This window comes from Nycticebus coucang, chromosome 12 (genome assembly GCF_027406575.1).
Source record: "Nycticebus coucang isolate mNycCou1 chromosome 12, mNycCou1.pri, whole genome shotgun sequence".
In the NCBI taxonomy this organism is placed as follows: Eukaryota; Metazoa; Chordata; class Mammalia; order Primates; family Lorisidae; genus Nycticebus; species Nycticebus coucang.
Genome location: NC_069791.1, coordinates 82,684,621 through 82,707,858, shown reverse-complemented (window position 1 = coordinate 82,707,858; position 23,238 = coordinate 82,684,621). Strand labels below are relative to the sequence as shown.

Genomic DNA, 23,238 nt, shown 5'->3' with positions numbered 1-23,238 from the left:
TCCTTTTTAATTGGAGAAAACTGGCTCTTAAGAAGTTAAGCAACTTGTTCATTGGTTGTATAGCCAACAATTTGGGATCTGAATCAAGGTAGAAATTTGAATCCAGAAAAGCTGTATTCTCAATTCTAGTTTTCTATTATACACATTCTGGAACTCAGGCTGTAATAAAATTGAGACGTCCAGAACTCCAAACTGGCCTTTGAAGTCCTCTGCTTCTCTAGTCTCTTTTTGCTGTAGGAAAGGGAGCTATTGATCTTTAAACAACCTCTACAATCTCTGAGCTTTTGAACATGATGCTGCTTTTTGGAGTGTCCTCCATCTTTTACTGACTCTTAATTTTTATTTACTTTACTTTAGATTTTGTTTCCCAGAGAGTTGTGAGCTTAGGTAGGCAGAGAAATGAGGCCAAAGTTTGGAGAGGTACTAGGGAGGGGTTTGGTTTAGATGTAAGTAACTGATGCAAATGTGCAGAACAGGGAAGAAACAAGTTTTTAAACTCCTAGAAGGCCCTAGGTAAATAACTTCTACATAGATCACTGCAAGGATTCTGTTGGCTGAGAGAAATCAGAAAGGTCAAGATTTGAGAGAGGAGCTCATAGATCAATGAACCTATACCAGGGAAAGACTGGGAATGAGAAAATTTGCAGGAAATCTGGGAAATGGCAGGACTAACTAGTTTTCTAGTTATGGCTAGGATCTATAGCAACTAAGACTTTGTGTAGTTACTGCCACATACGCCTCAGCCTGGGTTATCAGGGGAGGGTTCAAGACATGGCACAGGGGCCCTCATAAGTGTGGAGCCCTCATTCTGGCTTCATGGAACAGAGCAATTACAGAGGCTGTTTGTAACCTGGAGCCTCTGCAGTTGGATTTTCTGTATCTGCATTGTCGAATAGGGTGTTAGAAAGGATTCAAGTTTTTCATGGGGTTCCACACCCCAAAGACGACCATTTTCAATCCCTGCCTCCTGCTAATTTGAGGGAACAAAACTTAATAGTATAAGTTCAGGAGATTTGCACTGATAATTGTTTCCATCACGAAACAGTGCAATCTTGGGCAAAAGAGCCTTAAGTGTGAATTGGGAACTACAACACCTACTCATATAGAATACCTATTACACTGCCCAGCTCATGGCACTTAGAAAGGTTAACTTTTATCAGTGGCCTATTTTGTCTTAGGAACCTTCTGCATCCTTGATTTATGGACTTAAAAGTAAGGCTGTAGCCTCCTAAAAGTTGATTTTTGCTCCCCAACTGTGAGCCCTATCACATGCTGCTAGTAGAAGGGATGAAGTCTGTAGGGGCTAGAAGAAAACTTCACAAGCTCCCTGTCTTTTTCAAAGCCCTGGGCAAGTATAAAACTGAAAGGTCCTTACAACTTTTCATGCCCAGAAAGGAAGAACACAAAACAAGGACTTTTCTTTTGGGCTCTGCCACCTCCCCAGGTCCTCCCCTGCCCCAGGTACCACAAGACACAGACAGACTCCCCCTTAAATAGTTGTTTATTGGCAGTGGGCTGGATAAAGTGATGGTATTAGCATACACAGACAACACCACACACCAGTGTCACGTGGGAGGCAACAGCAATGGGCAAGACTGCCTGGGGCCCTGGATAAGCCCCCTCTTCAAGTGTGGGAGGGCTAAGAGCCTGGAGTGTTGAGGGGGGAGCTTTAGAACACCTCTGCTTAGTAGGCATGGTTAGAGACGAAGAGAGACTCGCTGGCTGCGGCCCCAGCCTGACCACTTGGTGTGTACTTTCCTTGACAGGCGAGGCTGTTAGCCTAAGAGGGGAGAGGAGCCAGAGTGAGAAGTTCTCTTCTCAAGAGTTCTGTCTACCCAGGTACCCTGCCCACATCCTGCCCCATCCTTACCAGGGCTCGCTTCACATATTCTTCCTGAGCAGCTTTCAGATTCTCCTTCTTCCCGCCCCAGGCCTTCAGGGCAGAGGCCTGGAGGGCACGACCATAGGAGAAGGTCAGGGCCCATGGCTTCAGCAGGGGGCACTTGTTGATGGCATTGAGATTGATGGATGCCTCCTCCTCACTCTGGCCTCCAGACAGGAAAGTGACCCCTATAGAACAAGGGATGAGATGGGAGATGGGATGTGGTCAAGAGACCCAGGGGGTTGCTAGGAGCCCATAGAAGCTGTCCTGAAAAATCAAACCAAATGGGGATAAGGGCTGTGGGTACAGTTTGTCTACTTCCCAGAAGCCAAGATGAGGGTGAGCCTCACCAGGGACAGCAGGGGGCACTGTGCGGCGCAGTGCTGTGACAGTTGCCATGGCAATCTCCTCGTGAGAATACTTCTGGGTACAGGCATGGCCTGGGGTTACCATGTTGGGCTTCAGCAAGGTGCCTTCCAGGTAGATGTGGTGGTCACTCAGAGCCTTGTAGACAGCAGCCAGCACCTGGAACAGGGCAGAAGCAAAGTGGGGTGGAGTGGAGGACAGGAGTTAGCCCTAGGACCCTCAGTCCACCACACTACCACGTAGGCAGACACCTACCTTCTCAGTTACATACTGACAACGCTTCAAGTCATGGTCTCCATCAGGGAGGATCTCAGGCTCCACGATGGGCACAATGCCATTCTGTGAGGTGAGGCACAGGGGAACTGTGAGGCCTCCTAACCCAGAGTCCCACCTACAGCTCTCCACAGCCACTGGCCAACATCTTATCTGGATGATGGTAGGGACTCAAGGCTTCAACAAAGCTCTCAGCTGATGATAGCATCTCCTCAGATCCACCCCTATAATCCCTGTTCTTCCCCTCTGCCTCACAGAGCCCTTGAGTATCCTCGACGGGCCAAGGCTGATGCTTGGTGAGTATCACGAACAGTTGCTTTGGGGGAGGAAGGCATCCTGGCAGATGGATGGCAAACTAGCAACACTGAAAACAAATGTGGGAGGTGGCCTGTTGGGGACCTGCAGGCCCACCTGCTGGCAGATGCTGGCATAACGGGCCAGAACATTGGCATTTTCCATGATGGCAAGGGCTGAGGGGGTGTGTTCCCCAATCTTTAGTACACAACGCCACTTGGCAAAGTCAGCTCCATCCTTCTTATATTGGGCACAGCGCTCAGACAGCCCATCCAGCCCTAAGAAAAGACAGCTGTCAGAGCATGGTGGGGAAGAGGGGAATGTGGCTCCCATTCACCCCTGGCACCCAAGAAGGCTACCAAACTGGGTGGGTTGGGGTGGGTTGGTAGCGAAGAGAGAAAAAGTCTTACCTTGGGTAGTAGTCTCGCCATTTGTTCCTGCCAGGGGTACCACACCCTTGTCTACCTGTTGGGGTGGGGGTTGGGGGGTAACAACGTGAGATGGGAAGTGACCCCTTTCCTCCTATCCCTACTCTTCCCTAAACTTAAATCTTTCAAGTATCAACTCAGGGTTTGCAAGTATTTTCATTTAATTACAGTATCCAATCCTGTGAGGCAGGCCACACTGGGATATTATTTGACACCCTGAATGATGTCAAATGAATGGTGTGTGGGGCTGAATGGTTTTTTGTGTGTGTGTTTGTTTTTTGATTTTGAGACAATCTCAGTTACCCTGGGTAGAGTAGCCTAGCGTTATAAGCTCACAGCAACCTCAAACTTCTGGGCTCAAACAATCCTCTTGCCTCAGCCTTCCGAGTAGCTGGGACTACGTGCCCACAACAACGCCCGGCTGGTTTTTGTCTTTTTAGTGGAGACAGGGTCTCAACTTTGCTCAGGCTGGTCTTGAACTTCTGAGCTCAGGCAATCCGTCTGCCTCGGCCTCCTACAGGCATGAGCCACTGCACCTGGCCTTTGTTTTTTTCTGAGAGAGAGTCTGACTATTGCCCAGGCTAGAGTGCAGAGGCATTAGCCTAGTTCACAGCAACTTCAAATCCTGGGCTCAAATGATCCTTCATGCCTCAGCCTCTCCAGAAGCTAGGACTACAGGAAGCTGCCATAATACCCTGCTAGTTTTTTCTGTTCTTTTTTTTTTTTTTTTTTAAATAGAGACAGGGTCTCACTTTTGCTCAGGCAGGTCTCAAACTCCTGAGTTCAAGCAGTTCTCCCACCTTGGCTTCCCAGTGGCCCCCATGCCTAGGCCTGACATTCTGAACATTAACTGTCAGGAATGTTGGCTGTCAGGAAATCTAACCTGTGCTCTGCCACTTACTAACTCTTGTGTGCAAAACACTTCACCTCCCTGAGCTGGCGGTTTTTCATCTGTAAGATGGGAACTATGCCCTGCTTTTAGAATTGGGAGGATTAAAAATGCCAAGTAGGCCAACCATAGTCTGGGGCAGACTCCATCCACATCTTTAGGCTTCCAACCCAGTATTCATCCCCTGGCTCATTACTCTGCATTTCTCTCCCCAGATCCATCTCAAATTCCATATCCTGAGGCCCTGACCCCTCACCTTGATGCCCACAACCCCACCCTTGGATTTGATAACTTGAGGGAAGGGACGCCCATCATCCGCCTTCTGGTAGAGTGTCTCATGGAAGAGGATGACACCCCCGATGCAGGGATTCACACGGTCATCGGCAGTCAGGAGCAGCTGGCGGTAGAAGCGCCGATTCTCCTCTGTGTTCTCAGTGCCAATGGACTGCAGCCTTTTGGCGATACTCCCTGAAGGGGAGTGTCACATGGGAGTAAGGGACCAGCCCCCCACACCCAACCCTGGGCATCCCTCCCACTGTCTCCTGCCCTCACCAGTAGACTCATCTGCAGCCAGGATGCCCTTGCCCGGAGCCACGATGCGGTGAGCAATGTCAGACAGCTCCTTCTTCTGCTCCGGGGTCAGCGCTGGATATGGGTAGGGCATGGTGCTGGTGGTAGTGGGTTCCTGGGCAGAGGAAACAGATAAGGAAGGACTGGTTAGCTGGATCTTCCCATATTTGCTCAAGGAACAGGGCCCTCACCTGGAGGTCAGGACAAATGTTCCCTACATCCCCGCCCCACACCCTGCAGGCCCTGGGGTGCTTCTTGTCCCCGGCTCTCTGGTACACCCAGCTTCCTTATACTAGGCCTGCCTCCTGTACCTTTCCTAACTCTGTTTGTTGCTGGGTGTTGCCCAGCTCAGGGTGGAGTTGCCCACTGGCAACTGGGGGATAGGAAAAGGCCATAGCCATGGACAAGCAGGTTATCGTGAAGCTGGACCTGTCTGGCTTGCGGCTTGCCATGGGGTCACCTTGCCTAGAAACAAAACCGAACCAGGTATTTTAGAATTCATAAGTCATAAACAGGGCAGAGGGCCCAATACCCTCCTCATTTAATAAGGGCCCAGAGAAGGGAAAAGTCTGTGCTTCAAGCCACATAACAACCCATGGACCATATCTGAGATCAGAACCCAGACCTTCTAACTCCCATCAGGGTATTTCTTCCAGTCTACCCAAGATCCCCGGGCTGGCCCAAGCTCCAGTGCTTCAAGGACATCCCAAGGTCAGGCTTCATCCTCAAGGTGAGGAGAGAGTATTAGGAAAGGGTGTTAGGAAAAAGGCAGGAGGACAATCAGAAAATCAGGAAAGGACAACAGAGCAGCCCTTAACCCGAGGTGGAGAGAAGTTGTAAGGTGTGCCGTTGTTACTGTTCAGTCACTGCTCAAACCGGGAAAGAACGAGGAGAGGCGAGTGCCCCACCCCTTTCCCTGAAAAATCCTCTTGGTGATTCGCTGGGCTGCAGCTGTTCCGAGCTCAGAATCAAGGTCACCCGATAAGGAAAGATAGGGAAAGTGTTAATGGGTCACCAGGCGCCGCCAAGGGGTTTCCCCTCCATGCCAGGGGCACCCAGTCTTCCCGGGCAGGAACCAACCTCCAGCTCGAAAGAACCCCGAGGCAGTAAACCAGCAGACTCCCACCCCTCTTTGCCTCTCAAGATCTCTGCCGAGGCCGAGAGGCCCTAACCGTCTGCACTAGCGGTCCCTCAATAAAAGGCAAGTGGAGCAGCCCTCCATCTCATCTAGCTTCCTCCCCCGCCATGACTCAGCGCGCAGAGCCGCCGCATTGCGCAGCAAACCTAGAGAGCTCGCTCTGCCAAGGGCCAGGGTGCCAGGGCGGGGAACGTGTGTGTATGACGGGGGTTGTGATGGGGAGATGCTAGGACAGAATGGAGGTGGGGCTCCGCACCGACGTCCAACCCGCCACTGCCCTCTAGATCCTTCTCCAGGGTCCCTGACTCTCACATGTGAAGAGGGGCGCTCACCTGGCACCAGAGGGCGGTGGGTGTGCGGGGTGCCGCGGCGGAGAGCGGAGGGCGGCGGGCTGGTGAGCGGACTGGGAGAGCGAACACCGCGGTCGTCACCAGCACCCGGTTCTGCGGCGCGTTCCAAGAGGAACACAGCCCTCCGAGCTCCGGAGGGGGCGGCGCAGGGGGCGGGCAAGAGGTAGGAGGTGCCCGGCCTTTTAAAGGCACCACTCCCCGCCCCCCGCCCCGGCCGGGAATTTTCCTTTGCACTGAGCAGAGGGCGTCCAATCGCTTAGGAGGAACAACGCTAGAGGCCGCCTCCGAGAGACGAAGCCAGAGGCGGAGAGAACAGAACCCCTCCTCCCGCTCCCCTCGGACGTGACTCGGGCCACATCCTGCGGATCGCTAGAACTCCCTCCTCCTCCTCGCTTTTTCCCCCGCCTGGCGCGCTCAGGGGCGCCGTGACTCAGCCTGAATGTTGGCACGGGAACAGATGGGGATTGAGGTGGGGGTGGGGGCAGGGAAAGCCTGTGGAAGAGTCAGAAAAGATGAAGACTTGGCTTCGCTGCCCAGGCGCAGCTAAGGGCCATCTCAGCTTCCGGCATGTGTGGCCGCAGCATGTGTAACTTTGTAACCGAATCAAGAAGTCGGGTGTGTCGGCCTGCTTCGCCCGGTGGCTGGGCTGTGCAGGGCGCGGAGCCGATTCTTCCCTCTTACTACCCCGGCGAGAGGCAAAAGGGCGGCGAGTGGACGCACAGGGAGCGGCTGGAGCTGGCGGGGTGCGGAAGCGAGGCCTCCCCGCATACAAGCCCGGGGCTCCTGGGCCCAGGAAACCAGCCTAGCCCGCCCATGCACGCGATCTCTGCCCGGGGCCGTGGCGGCCAGGCGGGCTGTCATCCGCAGCCACCGAAAACCGGACTACGCGGAAATTGACCTGCCAGCTTCGGCCCAAACAAGTCTCAGGAGGGGGTGGGCCATGGTCCCGCGAAACGTCTTCCTGGACCTGACATGACTTCCTTCCCATAAATAAAATCCGTCCCCGAGCTGATCCACCTCCTAGATACTTTCAGACCTCCCAGCCCACACCCCGTTTCATCGGACCCCATCGTTCTCTCACTTTCCCTCCCACTTCCCTATTTTTGCTGAGTCCCGCTAGCGGCCCACCTGCGGCGAGGCTGAAGGAGCCGGCAGAGCCTGGTCAGCAGCGAGTGAGCCAAGCGCACCCGGGCCGGGTTATAAGGCTCCTGCCCTCCCCCACACCAGTGTCCCCAACCTTCTCTGGTGACCCCTGCCCTTTCCCTGCCACAGATCCCCTGGCAAGCACCTATATTTAGGGAAACCTGAAGCCCCTGACATTCATGCCAGTATGGGGCCAGGTTTGGGGGAAGGGGGAGGAACCGTTGAATCTGCCCTATTGCTAGGGAACAAGGGCCCCCAACCACTCACCGGCACTTCAGAGGAAATTTCTTCTTTGGAAATCCAGACTGAGGCCCTTGGTTGTCAAGAGAAATAAATCTTTGGCCAGGGATCTGTGGGAGGGAAAGGAGTAAGGGGCTCACATTATGGCCCTCCCTGCCTCCTTCCCCCAGGCTTCTTCTCTAATCCTCCTCCTCCCCTGACTCTGTGCCTTGATGGTGTTGCACCATCTGGAGCCCATTTGTTTCAGAGGGAGAGCAGATACAGGCACTGCACTCACCTCCTAAAATAACCAAGAGTCTGTGGACAGCACTGTAGTTGTGGTACCCCATTATATCCTGATATTTAAGGCCCCTAGCTCCTCGGATAATACTGTCTGTGGTAAGCAGTGCCTCCCCTCCCCTTCAAGTAGAATAGTTTACTTGCAGAAGGGCAGAGGAGGCAGGACACCTGCTGGAACACCAGCTCCCTTCCCAAGGAGCTGAGGCCCAGCTGGCCAAGAGTCCAGCCTAGCTAGAAGCCAGGCCCTCCACTGCCAGTTCCAGTTCCCAGGCCTGTGAGCTGGACAGGCCATTTGTGGTTCCAGTGGCCTGAAGAAAGGTGTCCTGAGACCCCTTAGGGAGGAGGGTACATGGGCCCTGGGGGCTGTCCACTCCCCAAAGGGCAGGGGCCCTGGGTCTTCATCGGAGCTTGATCTCAAAGCACAGACAGTTGAGGCTCTGACAGTCAGGAAGTTGGCATGCACAGGCACAGTCGCACAATGGGCAGCAGCGAGGGCAGCGGGGTGCCCAACCCTAAGAGAGAAGAGAGAGGGGTGAGGAAGATAGGATAAGAGCCAGAGTTTTTTCCCTTTAAGGGGGAAGAGAACAGATAGGTCCACTTGCCCAGTGGAACACAGGGAACGAAGCAATTTTCTGTGCTGTTGGGAAATCAGTAGTGAGGCAATGTTCTGAACATTGAGCTGGAGGCAATCCTTTTCTTTTTATAGGAGAGGAAACTGAGGACCAGAAAGCTATGCTAGAACTTGGGCTTCCCAATGTCCTCTGCTCTGCTACATGGCTCTGCTACATCCTCATGGCCCCATGCAATTGAGAGTACATGGAGAAAGCACACACTTTTGTGTATTATGAAAATAACTTATGAGTTTTATAGACTTCTTCCTTGGCATGAGACGAAACTACAGGATCTCATTCAGAGTTTCTGAGCACCTACTCTGTGCAAGACAGACTGCATTCATGAATGATTAAAAAAATCTTTGTTTTCTTTGAAAATAGAAATTTCCATAGTTTTAAATATTATAATTTTTTAAAAGTTGTATCTCTCTTAATTATCAGAACCCTGAGTAGTGGGCTTTACAAAAGAGGAAATGGAGGCTCAGAGAAGGGAATGATTTTGTCAAAGGAAGACAATTAGGAAATGGAATGAGAATGGATGAGGCTCTGCTTCCAGCCCTGTGATGCCCCTCAACTCCTCTGCTCTGAAGGCCAGGAACATCAGCTTTTTTCTGGGTCTGCAGAATAGTGATAATTCATCTAATGTTTTCCATTGAGCTAGCAGGGGGACTCATGCTCAGCAGGTATGAGATATAGATGAACACTGAATGAATGGATAAATTTAAGCATATCATTTTTCCCTCTTTAGGCAAAGAAAAAGAGGGCTTCTTAGCTCCTGGGGAAAGCAGAAAGTCTGTGTCTTGGGTAGCATGTCTTTAGATAGGAAGGAAGAGCCGGGCCCCTTCCTGAGAACTCATTGCTCCTTTGCCCTGGCATAGGGATGACCAGAAACCACCTCTGTCACAGACTATAGTCAGGCCAAGTGCCTGGAGCGGGACACATTCAAGATGGCTGTGTGACACAAGTTTGGCTCCTTAAAGCTAGAGGCCAAGGTAGTGACAGTCACAGTTGTACAGCTCAATCAGGAATCAGGCCAAGCCAGGAATAGGGGAATGACCTTTCCAACAGCTGAAGTTTCGGGGTACGGTGTCAGATGATTGGTGAGATCAGATATCACTAGGGGCTCCAGTGAGGGGAGGGCACCTGTCACCTGCAGGGTGGGGGTCCATACGAAGTTGTGCTACTGCCCACAGAATTGCCTCTTAGGGGGAAGTGACAGGTTGGAGGGGAGGAAGAGGTGGATTTCTTGTATTTTACGCAGGAGTGGTTTGGGGCATCTCTAGGGAGTCCAGGTCTAAGGATGATATCAGCTCTGTAGGTTTCTGGAGGACCTCACTGTCATTCTGTGTACAGAACCAGTGGCTGAGAGAGGCTCCACTGCCCTTACCTCAGAGAAGAGGGGATTAAAAGCATTTCTTGGCTCTGTCCCTTGGAAGGGTTTAGATCTAGTCATTAATAACTGGCTAATGGATTTCTCGACTCTTATAAGCAGCCATGTGGCTTCTGGAAGGAATCTGCTGTTTAAGTACATTAAACAAGGACTCCACAGACTGTTAACCCTTCTGTTTTTTAAGGCTCCTGGGAGAGCTTTTCACTTTGATATTTTCCCCCTGTTTTTTTTTTTTTTTGTAGAGACAGAGTCTCACTTTATGGCCCTCGGTAGAGTGCCGTGGCCTCACACAGCTCACAGCAACCTCCAACTCCTGGGCTTAAGCGATTCTCTTGCCTCAGCCTCCCGAGCAGCTGGGAGTATAGCCACAACGCCCGGCTATTTTTTGGTTGCAGTTTGGCCGGGGCTGGGTTTGAACCTGCCACCCTTGGTATATGGGGCTGGCGCCCTACCGACTGAGCCACAGGCACTGCCCTTCCCCCTGGTTTTGTGAGGGCCAGCCATCATCTTTGCTCATTAGAGCACAGGTCCTACAGTCAGTAAGGCCTAAGTTTGAATATCACCTTGGCTAACTCATGGTTTGAGTCTTAGATTCCTCATCTCTGAAGCAAATATGACACCTTCTTCACAAGATCATCGTGGGAATCAGTGAAAAGAACTAAGCGTGGTGTCTGACAGGCAGTAAGTACCCAAGGAAAGAAAGCTATTCTTTTGAGACAGAGCTCATTCTGTCACCCTGGGTAGAGTGCCATGGTGTCATAGCTCACAGCAACCTCAAACTCATGGGCTCAAGCAATTCTTCTTGCCTCAGCCTCCTGAGTAGCTGGGACTGCAGGGCTCACCATGACACCTGGATATTTTTTTCTATTTTTAATAGAGACAGGGTCTCAAACTCCTGACCTCAAGCAATCTACCTGCCTTGACCTCCCCGAGTGTTGAGATTACAGACATGAGCAACTGTACCCAACCAAGAAAGATGTTCTTGCCATCATAACTCTCTTCCCCCCAGTAGTAGTTCTTAATCTTGGTGTGTATCAGAATCATGCAAGAAATTGTTGAAAATTCACAAACTTGAGTCCCATTCTAGACCTACTAAGTGTGGGATCTGATGCCTGGCTTTCCCTTTATGTCCATACTTGCCTGATGCCTGGCTTTCCCTTTATGTCCATACTTGCTTCTGATCACACAAAAGACTGAGAGTCAACCACTGTGCTATATCACATCATTTCTCTTTTATAATGGCTTACTTATTTTTGTCCATTACCAGCATGGAAGCCCTATGAGAGCTAGGACCTTGTCTATCTGGTTTCTACTGAGCCTTCAGGATCCAGTATGGTACCTTAATGGTGACACTGTAAATCTTTGGTGAGTGAATGAATAAATGAATTAGATCCTTGCAACATGCCTGAGAAAGAAGCAGAGGAGGAGGTTTCTTCTTTAGAAAGGAAGAGAGGCTGGACGTGGTGGCTCACACCTGTAATCCTAGCACTGTGGGAAGCTGAGACAGGTGGATTGCTTGAGCTGAGGAGTTCAAGACCAGCATGAGCAACAGTGAGACTCCATCTCTACTATAAATAGAAAAAAAAACTAGCCAGGCATTGCAGCTGTCCAAGAGTTTGAGGTTGCTGCGAGCTATGATGATGCCATGGCACCATCAAGTCACCAGAGTAACAGAGTGAGACTCTGTCTCAAAAAGAAAAAAAAAAAAAAAAAAAAAGATGAGAAACCTGGGTTTGTGTTCTGGCTGGTTTAGCTGTATAACCTCAGGCAAGTCACTCAAGCTTGTTTAAGCCTCAGTGTCCAGGGCTGTAAAACTTCCATAGCTGTTGTTATTACAAGGAAACTGAAGAACAGAGGGACTTAAATGTATTTTGTGGAAAGACAGCTCAAGGACAGGATAACCTGCCCCACCCTCTGCCATTCTAAATCCCTTTCTGGCTCCAGCAGAAACCAGATAGGATCAGGCCCCAAAGTCTCCAGGTTTGGAAGTTCCTATAGCCCTGGAGGGGAAGGTAGAAGGAGACAGTCCCTCTGTACAGTGCATCTCATACCATTCTCTCTCCTGAGGAAGAGAAGGTGGGTCCCTGACTATTCACTTCAAGTGAACAGAGAGGGCAGTGGGTGGTATCCCCAGGATAGGAGGCCAGAAATCATTTTGTAATTGAATACCTCCTATAAGATGGGAGTTTTTAGAACCCTAGGTCTCCTCCTTTTTCTCTTTTCCCCTCAGCCCCAACACTGGGATCCCTCTCCTGGATACACCTGGGAAATCAGAGAAAGGAGAGGTCTTTGCCCCACAATTCATTTTATTATTATTTTTTTTTTGTAGAGACAGAGTGTCACTGTACCGCCCTTGGGTAGAGTGCCGTGGTGTCACACGGTTCACCGCAACCTCTAGCTCTTGGGCTTACGCGATTCTCTTGCCTCAGCCTCCCGAGCAGCTGGGACTACAGGCGCCCGTCACAACGCCCGGCTATTTTTTTGTTGCAGTTTGGCCGGGGCTGGGTTTGAACCCGCCACCCTCGGCATATGGGGCCGGCACCCTACTCACTGAGCCACAGGCGCCGCCCTCACAATTCAGTTTAAAACTGAAAATATCTTCCAGGGATTTGTACCCATCAGCCCAATTTTATGAATTTGCTGAGGCTTGGTCTTTTATCCTTGCCTTTCTTCCTAGGGAAGGTCACCACACCAAGGGCAGGAGCTTTGCTGAGCCCAAAATAATCACTGCCTAGGAAGGTAGTCGATTAAATTTAACATCTTTAAACCCACAAATGCAAACATGGCCTGTCTTCTGCGAACAAAGCTTCTCCCCTGAGATTCTGTTTCGGCTAACACTATGGAGCGATTTACTATACAAGGCTCTCTCCTGTGTAACACTGGAGAAGCAACCAAACTTCTTTTTTTTTTTTTGTAGAGACAGAGTCTCACTTTATGGCCCTCGGTAGAGTGCCGTGGCCTCACACAGCTCACAGCAACCTCCAACTCCTGGGCTTAAGCGATTCTCTTGCCTCAGCCTCCCGAGTAGCTGGGACTACAGGCGCCCGCCACAACGCCCAGCTATTTTTTGGTTGCAGTTTGGCCGGGGCTGGGTTTGAACCCGCCACCCTCGGTATATGGGGCTGGCGCCTTACTGACTGAGCCACAGGCGCCGCCTGCAACCAAACTTCTTTAAGCCAGTTTACTCCACTTCAAAAGAAGGACAGTTATATCTGTCCACATGTATAGGCATGGACAGGTAGCCTACATGTGATGTCAAGTTAAAAAGGACAAGTAAGGGGAGGATGGGTAGAGGGAGGGTGATTGGTGGGATTACACCTGCAGTGCATCTTACAAGGGTACAGGTGAAACTTAGTAAATGTAGAATATAAATGTCTTTTTTTTTTAATATTAAATGTTCTTGTCCTTTAATTAGCAATTCAATTGGCCAGGGCTAGGTTTGAACCCACCACCTCTGGCATATGGGACCAGCACCCTACCACTTTGAGCCACAGGCGCTGCCTGAATATAAATGTCTTAACACAATAACTAAGAAAATGCCAGGAGGGTGGTGCCTGTGGCTCAAAGGAGTAGGCGCCGGTCCCATATGCTGGAGGTGATGGGTTCAAATTCAGATCTGGCCAAAAACTGCAAAAAAAAAAAAAAAAGAAAATGCCAGGAAGGCTATGTTAACCATTGTGATGCAAATGTGTCAAACAATCTATAAAATCAGTGTATGGTGCCCCATGATCGCATTAATGTACACAGCTATGATTTAATTAAAAAAGGACAAGTAGCAGTTCGGATAAAATAGCCTATGTGGTATAACTCTATCTTTGCCAAATAATAGTAAAATACAGCAATGATAGTACTGTATGGTGGCATATGAGGGACATATACAAAACAGCAATTTGGGGTTACAGAACTGGTTTATACAGTGATTTGTACTTTATATATATATTTTTAAGAGACGGTGACTTGGTATATTAGCCAGGATGATGGGTCTTAGACTCAAGCAATCCTCCTGCCTCAGCTTCCCAAGGAGCTGGGACTATAGGCACATGCCACTGTGCCCAGCCTTTCTGTGTATTTCTCTATGCATGCTTTGTAAACAATACTTTTGTAATGAGAAAAAGTATATATATTTTTTAAATACCCATATCTGAAGGGTGAGAAGGAAGGAAAAAAAAATCCAGTTCTTAGGGTTGTTGGAAAAAATAATAAAGTAAAACATAGTATAATATTCACTCAGTGAACAGTAGGAGCTGTGTCAGCCTTTTCTGCTTTTATTTATTTTTTATTTTATTTTATTTTTTGAGACAGAGTCTCACTCTGTTATCCAGGCTAGTGTGCCATGGCATCAGCCCAGCTCACAGCAACCTCAGACTCCCAGGTTCAAGTGATCCTTCTGTCTCAGCCTCCCTAGTCGCTTGCACTATAGGAACCCACCACAATGCCTGGATAACGTTTTTTTATTTTTAGTAGAGATAGGGTCTCACTCTTGCTCAAGCTGATCTCGAGCTCCTGAGCTCAAGGGATTCTCCCACCTCTGCCTCCAGAATGCCAGAATTACAGGCGTGAGCTACTCTGCCTGGTCTGTTTTCACTTTTATCTATTTCAACTATTTTCAAAAGTTCTGATTTTGTGCAAGATGTGTTATTCACATCATCTTTCTCTGGTTGGCATCCTATTTTCTTTTCTACAAGTCGCTTTCATCACCAGAAATTATCTGATGTGTTGTTTTTTCCTGTTACCACATAATTCAGTATCTGGAATATTACCTGGCTTACAAAAGGTGCTTGATAATAAATGTTGAACCAAAAAATTGCACATACCAGGGCTCAGTGAGGTAGAAGGTAGGAAAGCAACTTACAGCTTCGGTGGGCTGGGGGCAGCAGGCATCCAGGCAGTGGGCTGGGCTAGGAAGAGGGAAGTCACAGGCTTCTGCACAGGTCCAGCAACAGTCTTGAGGCCCCAAGTCACCTTGCTTCCTGCAGGGGGAGCTGCAATCTGTGCAGCAGCCCTGGGCCTAGGAGATGGCAGGGTTCAGAATCTGCGCCAGGCAGCACATAGTGACAGCCAAAATTTGGCTTCCTCAAGGGGGGAAGAAAGGTTCTACTAGGGACAGGAGAGGAGGGACTTGGTTGCCCAAAAGGGATAGATGTAGGTACTAAATGGCAAAGGAGCCTCAAAGTATGAGCCTGCAGATGAAGGGACAGGTTAACTGGGTTCCTCTTCCCCAAAGCCCACCCTTTTTCCCCACCAGGGCCCTCACCAGCAGGCAGTGCCTAAACAGTAGCACTAGGCCCAGCAGCAACAAATAGATGCCCACAGCGATGATGACGATGGCAGGGATGGGGAGCAGTAGGTGAGGGCTGCTGACGGCAGCTGGGGTTGGATTCCATGGGCTAGAGGAGGCCTAGACAAGTACAGGAGGAAGTGATGACAAGGAGGTGGACAGGAGCTGCAGGAACCCAGGAATACCAGGACAGACACCAAGACGGTTGAGGGAGGAACAACCCCTAGATGCTGGGGAGTCAATAGAACTATACCCTTACTATGTTGTTTCCCCAGGCCTGCCTTTATTTCTGTCATCGCCATTTTGGCACCATCAAGTACTTGTTGATCATTCTAGAATCTTTTGAGACTTACTCATCTTCCTTTTAGAATGCCTCGAAATGGATCTCATCTCTGACCCCACTACCACTACTTTGCCATTCTTCAGCCCACAGTACTGGCCTCGATCTTCCAAACTGCACTTTTGCCCCTTTCCACACCACCTGACTTTGTGTAACCCCCCTTCCTTACAATCCATCTATGGCTCCCGATGACTCTGTGAAAACTTTCTATGTTAGGACAAAGTCCCCAATCTAGCCCTGCCTACCTCTCTCTCCCTCCCCCTCACCACTTCAGCCACAATGAAGTCCTACCAGTTACCCCAAATGACCCATCCTCTCTCTCACCCCCAGACCCCATGCTTTCCCTCTTCCTGAAATGCCTTTTCTCCTTGATTACTTGGTAAACTCCACCTTATCTTGCCAGGAATACTAGAAAATGTGCCCTCCCCTGAGAAGTCCCTCCTTAGCACTCTCTTTCTCACAGCTTTTTTGTCCTGAGCTGGAAGGATATGTGTTAGGTGGAAAGCCTCCTCCCCATCCAGCTGGAAGGCAGGCAAAGACAGGATGAGGACCAAGCGCTGAAGGAGCCGCGCCAGACTCACGTCCATGGGGTATGGCAGCGCCAGTCCAGGAACTGCAAGGGAGAGAAGGTCCCAGGCCTCAGAAACTGAGAGGGGCCGTTAGCTTCAGTGTCCACTCTCCTCCTCCCCCCATTTTTCGTTTGGGGCAAACTGAAACCCAGTGACAGCCTCAGTTTCTCTCTGGTTTGGACGGTGGGATTCAGAGGTCCGGGGAGTCGAGGGCGGCGCCTTCCTCTCAGACCCCAGCCCGGCCCACCCCACTCCCATCCGCTGTCCCCATACCCTGGACTCCCTCCGTCGACCCATCCCCATCACCTGCACCCTCGTGGCTGCAGGCAATTCACGGATTCCGCGCCACGCAGGGTCGAATCGGCCGTGGCGCCAGTTCGCCCAGAAGCCTTCCGCTGTCTCTTGCTGTTGCCATGGAGATCAGAGTGGTGTTTCTACGGCGGCCGCCGAGGCCCGAAGTCCTCCTTCCCGCCTCATTTCTCCCGCCTGATCTGGGAGTCCTCTGAACCAGAGTCCTCGGGGCTTTCCCGCGGAGACTGAATGGAAAGAGCGAGTTCCTGACCCCACAGGCCTGGGTCGGATCCTTAACAGATGCTAGACATTGGAGGTGGCACTTGGAGCCTGGGGCGCTGCAAAGTGATGACTGGACCCTCAACCCCCCGGGCTACATCTCCAACTTGCTATGTTACTTTGGCAAGTCACTGAGCGCCACCGAGTCTATTTGCTCATGTGCAAAAGGGGGAAACGCTTGCTTCTCAGGGATATTGTAAAAATCAAAGCTGCTTGTTAATTATGCGCAGTTATCAATGTTTTTTTCAGCTTGCCACCACTTCTCCATTTTTGCAGCCTTCACATCACTGTCAAAGTGATTTCCTATCACCCACATCAGATGTTATGCTCCTTTTATACTTTCAAACCTCCAAAGACTTCCCGCTGACTCCAGGATAAAGCCCAAATACAGAAGCAGACTGTCAGCACCATCTACTCCAGGCCCTGCCTACCTTCCCTTTGTTCATTCAGGACTGATCCAGCTGGGTGCCAGGCACTGCTCTTGGCTCTGCAGTGCTAGCAGAGGTTAAGGTAAATTTCCGGCCCTCAATCTGCTGATATTCTACTGGAGGAGGGGGGATCAAATAATAAATATAGAAACAAATAAGATTTTGTACCTCATCAATTTTTTCAAGACTTCACATAGGACTTTTGAAGCTTCCTGAACCAGTGCACAGTGCCTCACAGTTCCACAGCTGCGCAGACGCTATCCCTGACAAACTTCCTCATGCCCCAGGCATGCGCTCAGTTTTCTTTGTTTGAGGAGATCTTTCTGCCAGTTTCAGGTGGAGGTGGCTGCTTTGGGCTCTGGAGTTTCCACATCACCATGTAGTTACTGTTTTTCTAACACTTATCACAAGTTACTTGAATTTTCTACTTCAGTATATGGCTCCCCAATTAGACTGCAAATGCTGGAGGCCTCACACCTCCATATCTCAAGTTTTAGCATTTGGCATAGCCTTGGGGCCACCGTGAATACTGACTCTAAAAATGAATGGAATCCAATTCCATCCAAGTGTTGCTGTTGTTACCCAGATGTCCTGCTTCCCCTGCCTTTCAGGGCACTTACACCTTCCTTTTCATTCCTATCCTTTTTCGTTCTACACACACATGCCTGCACACGTGCACACTCACCTCCTCATGGAGACCTTGAATTTCCTTCATTGCTGTTTCATCCTGGCATTTTCCCCTGAAAGAGTGCCACCGAATACCTCTCATTGCCCATATTCTCCACTCTGATGTACCCCACCATAGCTGCTGCTCCCAGGGATTTCTTACACCATGTGGCAGCCACAGAAATAGCCAGGGTATGGATCCCTAAGTCCCAAACCTTCCCTCCCACATTTAACCACACTGAGAGGGTCCCAGCCACCCCTTTTGTCATGACTAGCCTTCTCATAAAAGATTTCAAGCCCATAAAATGGAAGTCTAACTGTTCCAATGTCACCATTTTTGATTCTAAGGCAGAGGCAGACTGCCTTTATGGGTGTCCTATTGTCTGACAGAATCTCAAGGACAAAATGAGATCAGTTCCCAATTCCACCCCAGAAAAGGCCTCTAGTAACACACACTCCTCCCTCTCTTCAGCTCCTGCCAACGGAGACACATCAGCTTTGTCAAGGCCTCTAGACACATCCATGGCCTGCAGTGGTCAGACTCACTGCTGATGGTGCTCTGTTCCTACCACCGGCCCATACATTATGCAGGAGAATGGACAGTGCCCCTGGCCTACTTGTTGCCAGGCAAGCCAAGAGGAGGGGTGACATATGCACTCCAGTTTCCCAAGGCCCCACTTCTAACCCCATCACACCATTTGTTGGAGGCAGGGAGAAATTGACTTCACAACAGCCAGATAATCAGAAGGTCTCCCTCTACCTGAAGTTTGACACTGAAGATGTCAGATAATATCAAATATACTTTTGCACTCCTCCAGGAAAGGGAGAAAAGGAACATATCCTCCCAATCCTCATAGGGTGGGTGAAAGCGCTTGACTGGCAGAGATTTCACAGACCACCAAGTCTTGTACAAAAGGTCTTTATTGGTGAGGGATGCTGCAGAGCAGCACCAAGGTAGGAGAGAAAAGAGAGGGAGAGGGAGAGAAAAAGACCAAAAGAAAAGCGCACCTTTATATAGATTTAGTTAAGGGAAGTCTCAGAATGGTAACAGGAGGGACAGTAGAATAGGCAATCAGGAATTACTGCTCTGGCCGGAAGAGCAGTTAAGGGCAGGCCATAAGTTTGAAATTTTCAGCAGGTAGCTGTAACTTTAAGAGTGAGACAGCTAGGGCGGTGCCTGTGGCTCAGTCGGTAGGGCGCCAGCCCCATATACCGAGGGTGGCGGGTTCAAACCCGGCAGGCCAAACTGCAACCAAAAAAATAGCCGGGCGTTGTGGCGGGCGCCTGTAGTCCCAGCTGCTCGGGAGGCTGAGGCAAGAGAATCGCTTAAGCCCAGGAGTTGGAGGTTGCTATGAGCTGTGTGAGGCCACAGCACTCTACCGAGGGCCATAAAGTGAGACTCTGTCTCTACAAAAAAAAAAAAAAAAAAAAAAGAAAAAGAGTGAGACAGCTAGTCTTGGTCTGTTGAAAGATGGAAGGGGCTTTCTGGGGAAGGGGCTTTTCTGGGGCAATTACCTAACAGTGGGTGGGAGATCAGAGATGTAGAGAAGGCCTAGAATTGGGGTCCTCAAACTGTGGCCCGCGGGCCACATGAGGCAGTATGATTGTATTTGTTCCGGATTTGTTTTTTTACTTCAAAATAAGATGTGCAGTGTGCATAGGAATTTGTTTATAGGTTTTTTTTTTTTTTTTAAACTATAGTCCGGCCCTCCAACGGTCTGAGGGACAGTGAATTGGTCCCCTGTTTAAAAAGTTTGAGGACGGGGCGGCGCCTGTGGCTCAAGGAGTAGGGTGCCGGTCCCATATGCCGGAGGTGGCGGGTTCAAACCCAGCCCTGGCCAAAAAAAAAAAAAAAAAAGTTTGAGGACACCTGGCCTAGAAGATGAAAGAAGCTTCAGCAGGCTTGGGCTTGGGTGTGGGACAGGAACATTGCAGCTCTGATTTTGATGCCATATTTCCAGCCCCCTCCTGTCTATTGACATCAGACAATGTCATCTCCCAGAAATTAAGAAGTTTACCAGCCTTCTTATTATGAAAATGAAAGGCAAATTACCCTGGGAAGATAAAGAAGCTGAGCTGAACTAGAACTAAGCATGGATAGAGGCCTCTACATAGACCTTATCTTATTTAATCCTCGCGGTTGACCTTGGTGGCAGAAGCCATTATTTCCATTTCATAGGTGAGAAAGAATTATGGCCTAGTTGAAAAAATAAAAAGCTGGCGGCAACTGTGGCTCAGTGAGTAGAGCACCAGCCCCATATGCTGAGGGTGGCATGTTCAAACCCAGCCCTGGCCAAACTGCAACAAAAAAATAGCCGGGTGTTGTGGCGGGCGCCTGTAGTCCCAGATGCTCGGGAGGCTGAGACAAGAGAATCGCGTAAGCCCAAGAGTTAGAGGTTGCTGTGTCATGGCACTCTACCAGAGGGCAGTACAGTGAGACTCTGTCTCTACAAAAAAAAAAAAAAAAAAGAAAAGAAAAAAGAAAATGCCTGGGTGGCGCCTGTGGCTCAGTCGGTAAGGCGCTGGCCCCATATACCCGAGGGTGGCGGGTTCAAACTCGGCCCCGGCCAAACTGCAACCAAAAAATAGCCGGGCGCTGTGGCAGGCACCTGTAGTCCCAGCTACTCGGGAGGCTGAGGCAAGAGAATCGCTTAAGCCCAGGAGTTGGAGGTTGCTGTGAGCTGTGTGAGGCCACGGCACTCTACTGAGGGCCATAAAGTGAGACTCTGTCTCTACAAAAAAAAAAAAAAAAAAAAAAATCAGCAACCATTTTTAGGGCGGCCCCTGTGGCTCAGTCGGTAGGGCGCCGGCCCCATATACCGAGGGTGACGGGTTCAAACCCGGCCCCGGCCAAACTGCAACCAAAAAATAGCCGGGCGTTGTGGCGGGCGCCTGTAGTCCCAGCTACTCGGGAGGCTGAGGCAAGAGAATCGCTTAAGCCCAGGAGTTGGAGGTTGCTGTGAGCTGTGTGAGGCCACGGCACTCTACCAAGGGCCATAAAGTGAGACTCTGTCTCTACAAAAAAAGAAAATGCCAGTGGCGCTCATAGCTCAGTGGGTAGGGTGCCCACCACATGCACCAGAGCTGGTGGGTTCGAGCCCAGCCTGGGCTTGCTAAAACAAAGAAATAGCCGGGCGTTGTGGTGGGTGTCTGTAGTCCCAGCTACTTGGGAGGCTGAGGCAAGAGAATTGCTTGAGCCCAAGAGTTTGAGGTTGCTGTGATGCCAGGGCACTCTACCAAGGGCCACAAAGTGAGACTCTGTGTCAATTAAAAAAAAAAGCCAACCAACACTTTAGAACTAGGGAAGATCTGGGTTAGAATTCTAGTTCTACCATTGTTTTTCTGTGTGATCTTAGGCAAGTCATTGACCTCATTGAACCTCAGTCTTCCTCATCTGGAAGGTAGGAATTACTAAAACAGATCGGCAGGGCTTGTGGTGAGAGAAAATGTATATAAAGTACAAGGGCTCAGCTGGGTGCGGTGGCTTACACCTGTAATCCTAGCACTTTGGGAGGCCAAGGTGGGTGGATTGGTTGATCTCAGGAGTTCAAGACCAGCCTAAGCAAGAGTGAGACCCCCGTTTCTACAAAAAAGAGAAAAACTAGCCGGATGTTGTGGTGGACATCTATAGTCTCAGCTACTCAGGAGGCTGAGGCAAGAGGATCACTTGAGCTCAGGAGTTTGAGGTTGATGTAAGCTATGATGCCATAGCATTTTAGCCTGGGGCAACAGAATGAGATTCTGTCTTAAGAAATTAAATTAATTAATTAATAAGTATAAGGGCTCATTTGTACAGATTTATAAAAATATAACAACTATTAATGAATATCACAATGAATGTTTAGATAGGAATTGTGCTTTCCACATCTCATTTGATCACCTCCGCAGCCCCATGTAGAGGTATTGCTATTGTTCCCATTTTATAGCTAAGAGGACTAAGGTCCAGAGGAGTTAAATCACTTGCACAAGGACTCCTGGTTAGTGAATGGCAGAACCAGACTTTAGCTCCAGGCAGTAAGACTTTGTGTTTGTACAATAGAAGCACAATAGTGCTTCTGAAACTTGGCCAAGATCACATAGCCAGTCTATAGGAGAAGAAAAGACCTGGGCTCTTAGCTGTCTGACTCCAACTCACCTGCTGTGTCCCTTAGCATTTTCTGGTGAGCAGATAAAGGTTGAAACTGGAATTGCTTGGGACGGTACCTAACCTGGGCCAGATACGAGCAAAAGTACTAAATAATAAATGCTCTGGCACCCTGGCCAGGACTCTCCCCGGCATACAGGTGAGGGGAATCGGACCCTTCCCTGGGTATCATGTAGGAAACAGGCCACTCTGGCCGCTTATTGTTTACTTATTCACAGCCTTCGATGATATCACACCTGCACACCTCCACAGGGCTGAGGGCCACTGCACCCAGGTAAAGAGGATGACCAAAACAGCATTTGGACGGAGGAACTTGAAGAAACAGGGGACAGTAAACTCCAAGCCCAGAGTAAACTGGGTGTCAGGTCTGTGAGGGCTACTAGGGGATGAGAGACCCGGGGAGCTGGGCTGGAGGAGGAAAGATGGTGGCGAAAGTCATGTGGGCCTGGTCAGGCCCTCCTCTCGTGCTGGCCTGCATTGCCTTCCCACATGTGGCTGCGAGTGCTCTCCAGCTGTACACCCAGGCCAGGACTGGATGGTGGCGTCTCCCATTCTTCTGTAGGAAGTCCAGATTCTCCCAGACTGCCCAGACAAGGGTTCAGAGTATGTGGAGTGCATCCCGTTCTGGGTTTGTTTTAGGTGGCAAGAAAACATACATGCCTCAAATGCTGTTCTCTTTCCAAATCCCTTTCGACACTTCTGATTACTTCAGGAGAAAGTCTCATTTTGCTGCCAGACACCGTTTAACACCTTTCTATTTGTGCTTATCTTTTCTTTCTGACTTTTTTAAACAGAGAGCATGCCTCCAGCTCAGAATAGGAGGTATAGCCTTTAGTGCAGCAGGGAGCAGTATCTAGCGAGAATGAGAACGGCAGTATCCGTTTTCATTTTATATTATTTATTCTTTGAGACAGGATTTCACTCTCTTGCCCAGTCTAGAGTGCAGTGATGTCATCATAGGTCACAGCAGCCTCCAACTCCTGGGCTCCAGGTGATCCTCCTGCCTCAGCCTCCTGTGTGCTGGGACTTCAGGCACCCACTACAACCCTCAGCTAGTTTTTTCTATTTTTGGTAGAGACAGGGGTCTTGCTCTTGCTCAGGCTGGTCTCAAACTCCTGAGCTCAAGGAATCTACCTGCCTCAGCCTCCCAGAGTTCTAGGATTATAGGCGTAAGCTATCACACCTGGCCAAGTTTTCTTTCAAAGTACATGGTTAAAAGCAGGTACTCTGGAAATCAGACTACTAGGTTCAATCCCAGCTGTGCCATTTACTACCTGTGTGACCTTGGGCAAGTCACACAACCTCTCTGTGCTTCAGTTCTCTCATCTGTACTGTGAAGGTAATACAATATTTCTCTCTTAGATTAGTATGAGGATTACTTAGTTAATAT

General features: G+C 49.8%; 2 protein-coding genes across 9 annotated transcripts; both read right to left on the bottom strand.

Annotated features, from left to right (window-relative positions):
* Positions 1 to 1,483: 1,483 nt before the first annotated feature.
* ALDOA (aldolase, fructose-bisphosphate A) lies at positions 1,484 to 7,683 on the bottom strand. 5 transcript variants are annotated; one of them, XM_053554982.1, is made up of 10 exons: positions 6,173 to 6,326; positions 5,014 to 5,167; positions 4,685 to 4,817; positions 4,389 to 4,600; positions 3,226 to 3,280; positions 2,933 to 3,093; positions 2,504 to 2,587; positions 2,233 to 2,407; positions 1,871 to 2,070; positions 1,484 to 1,780 (listed from the first exon to the last, which is right to left on the bottom strand). In XM_053554982.1, exons 2-10 carry the CDS (start codon positions 5,152 to 5,154, stop codon positions 1,685 to 1,687), a joined length of 1,257 nt encoding a protein of 418 aa, XP_053410957.1. In that variant the 5' UTR covers positions 5,155 to 5,167; positions 6,173 to 6,326; the 3' UTR covers positions 1,484 to 1,684. The 5 variants fall into 5 exon arrangements, with proteins under 5 accessions (XP_053410957.1, XP_053410961.1, XP_053410959.1 ...); XM_053554986.1 differs by lacking the exons at positions 5,014 to 5,167; positions 6,173 to 6,326 and adding an exon at positions 7,601 to 7,683; XM_053554984.1 differs by lacking the exons at positions 5,014 to 5,167; positions 6,173 to 6,326 and adding an exon at positions 7,319 to 7,463.
* Positions 7,684 to 8,039: 356 nt separating this feature from the next.
* Positions 8,040 to 16,470, bottom strand: LOC128561148 (keratin-associated protein 10-10). Of its 4 annotated transcripts, none has more exons than XM_053554989.1 (5): positions 16,347 to 16,470; positions 16,053 to 16,084; positions 15,108 to 15,251; positions 14,706 to 14,861; positions 8,040 to 8,364 (listed from the first exon to the last, which is right to left on the bottom strand). In XM_053554989.1, exons 2-5 carry the CDS (start codon positions 16,056 to 16,058, stop codon positions 8,251 to 8,253), a joined length of 420 nt encoding a protein of 139 aa, XP_053410964.1. In that variant the 5' UTR covers positions 16,059 to 16,084; positions 16,347 to 16,470; the 3' UTR covers positions 8,040 to 8,250. The 4 variants fall into 4 exon arrangements, with proteins under 4 accessions (XP_053410964.1, XP_053410962.1, XP_053410963.1 ...); XM_053554987.1 differs by having other exon boundaries at positions 15,933 to 16,084; positions 16,347 to 16,438; XM_053554988.1 differs by having other exon boundaries at positions 15,933 to 16,084; positions 16,314 to 16,430.
* Between the last annotated feature and the right edge of the window lie 6,768 nt (positions 16,471 to 23,238).

What these genes read in the sequence shown, in the direction of transcription:
- ALDOA (XM_053554982.1), bottom strand. Translation starts at nt 5,154, where the DNA reads ATGGCAAGCCGCAAGCCAGACAGGTCCAGCTTCACGATAACCTGCTTG. An exon ending in AACAAACAGAGTTAGGAAAG is followed by an intron (nt 4,818 to 5,013) that starts GTACAGGAGGCA and finishes TCCTCTGCCCAG; the next exon opens with GAACCCACTACCACCAGCAC. An exon ending in GTGGGGTTGTGGGCATCAAG is followed by an intron (nt 3,281 to 4,388) that starts GTGAGGGGTCAG and finishes CCACCCCAACAG; the next exon opens with GTAGACAAGGGTGTGGTACC.
- LOC128561148 (XM_053554987.1), bottom strand. Translation starts at nt 16,058, where the DNA reads ATGGACGTGAGTCTGGCGCGGCTCCTTCAGCGCTTGGTCCTCATCCTG. An exon ending in CAGCTCAGGACAAAAAAGCT is followed by an intron (nt 15,252 to 15,932) that starts GTGAGAAAGAGA and finishes GTACTTGTCTAG; the next exon opens with GCCTCCTCTAGCCCATGGAA. An exon ending in GCCCCCAGCCCACCGAAGCT is followed by an intron (nt 8,365 to 14,705) that starts GTAAGTTGCTTT and finishes CTTCTCTCTTAG; the next exon opens with GGTTGGGCACCCCGCTGCCC.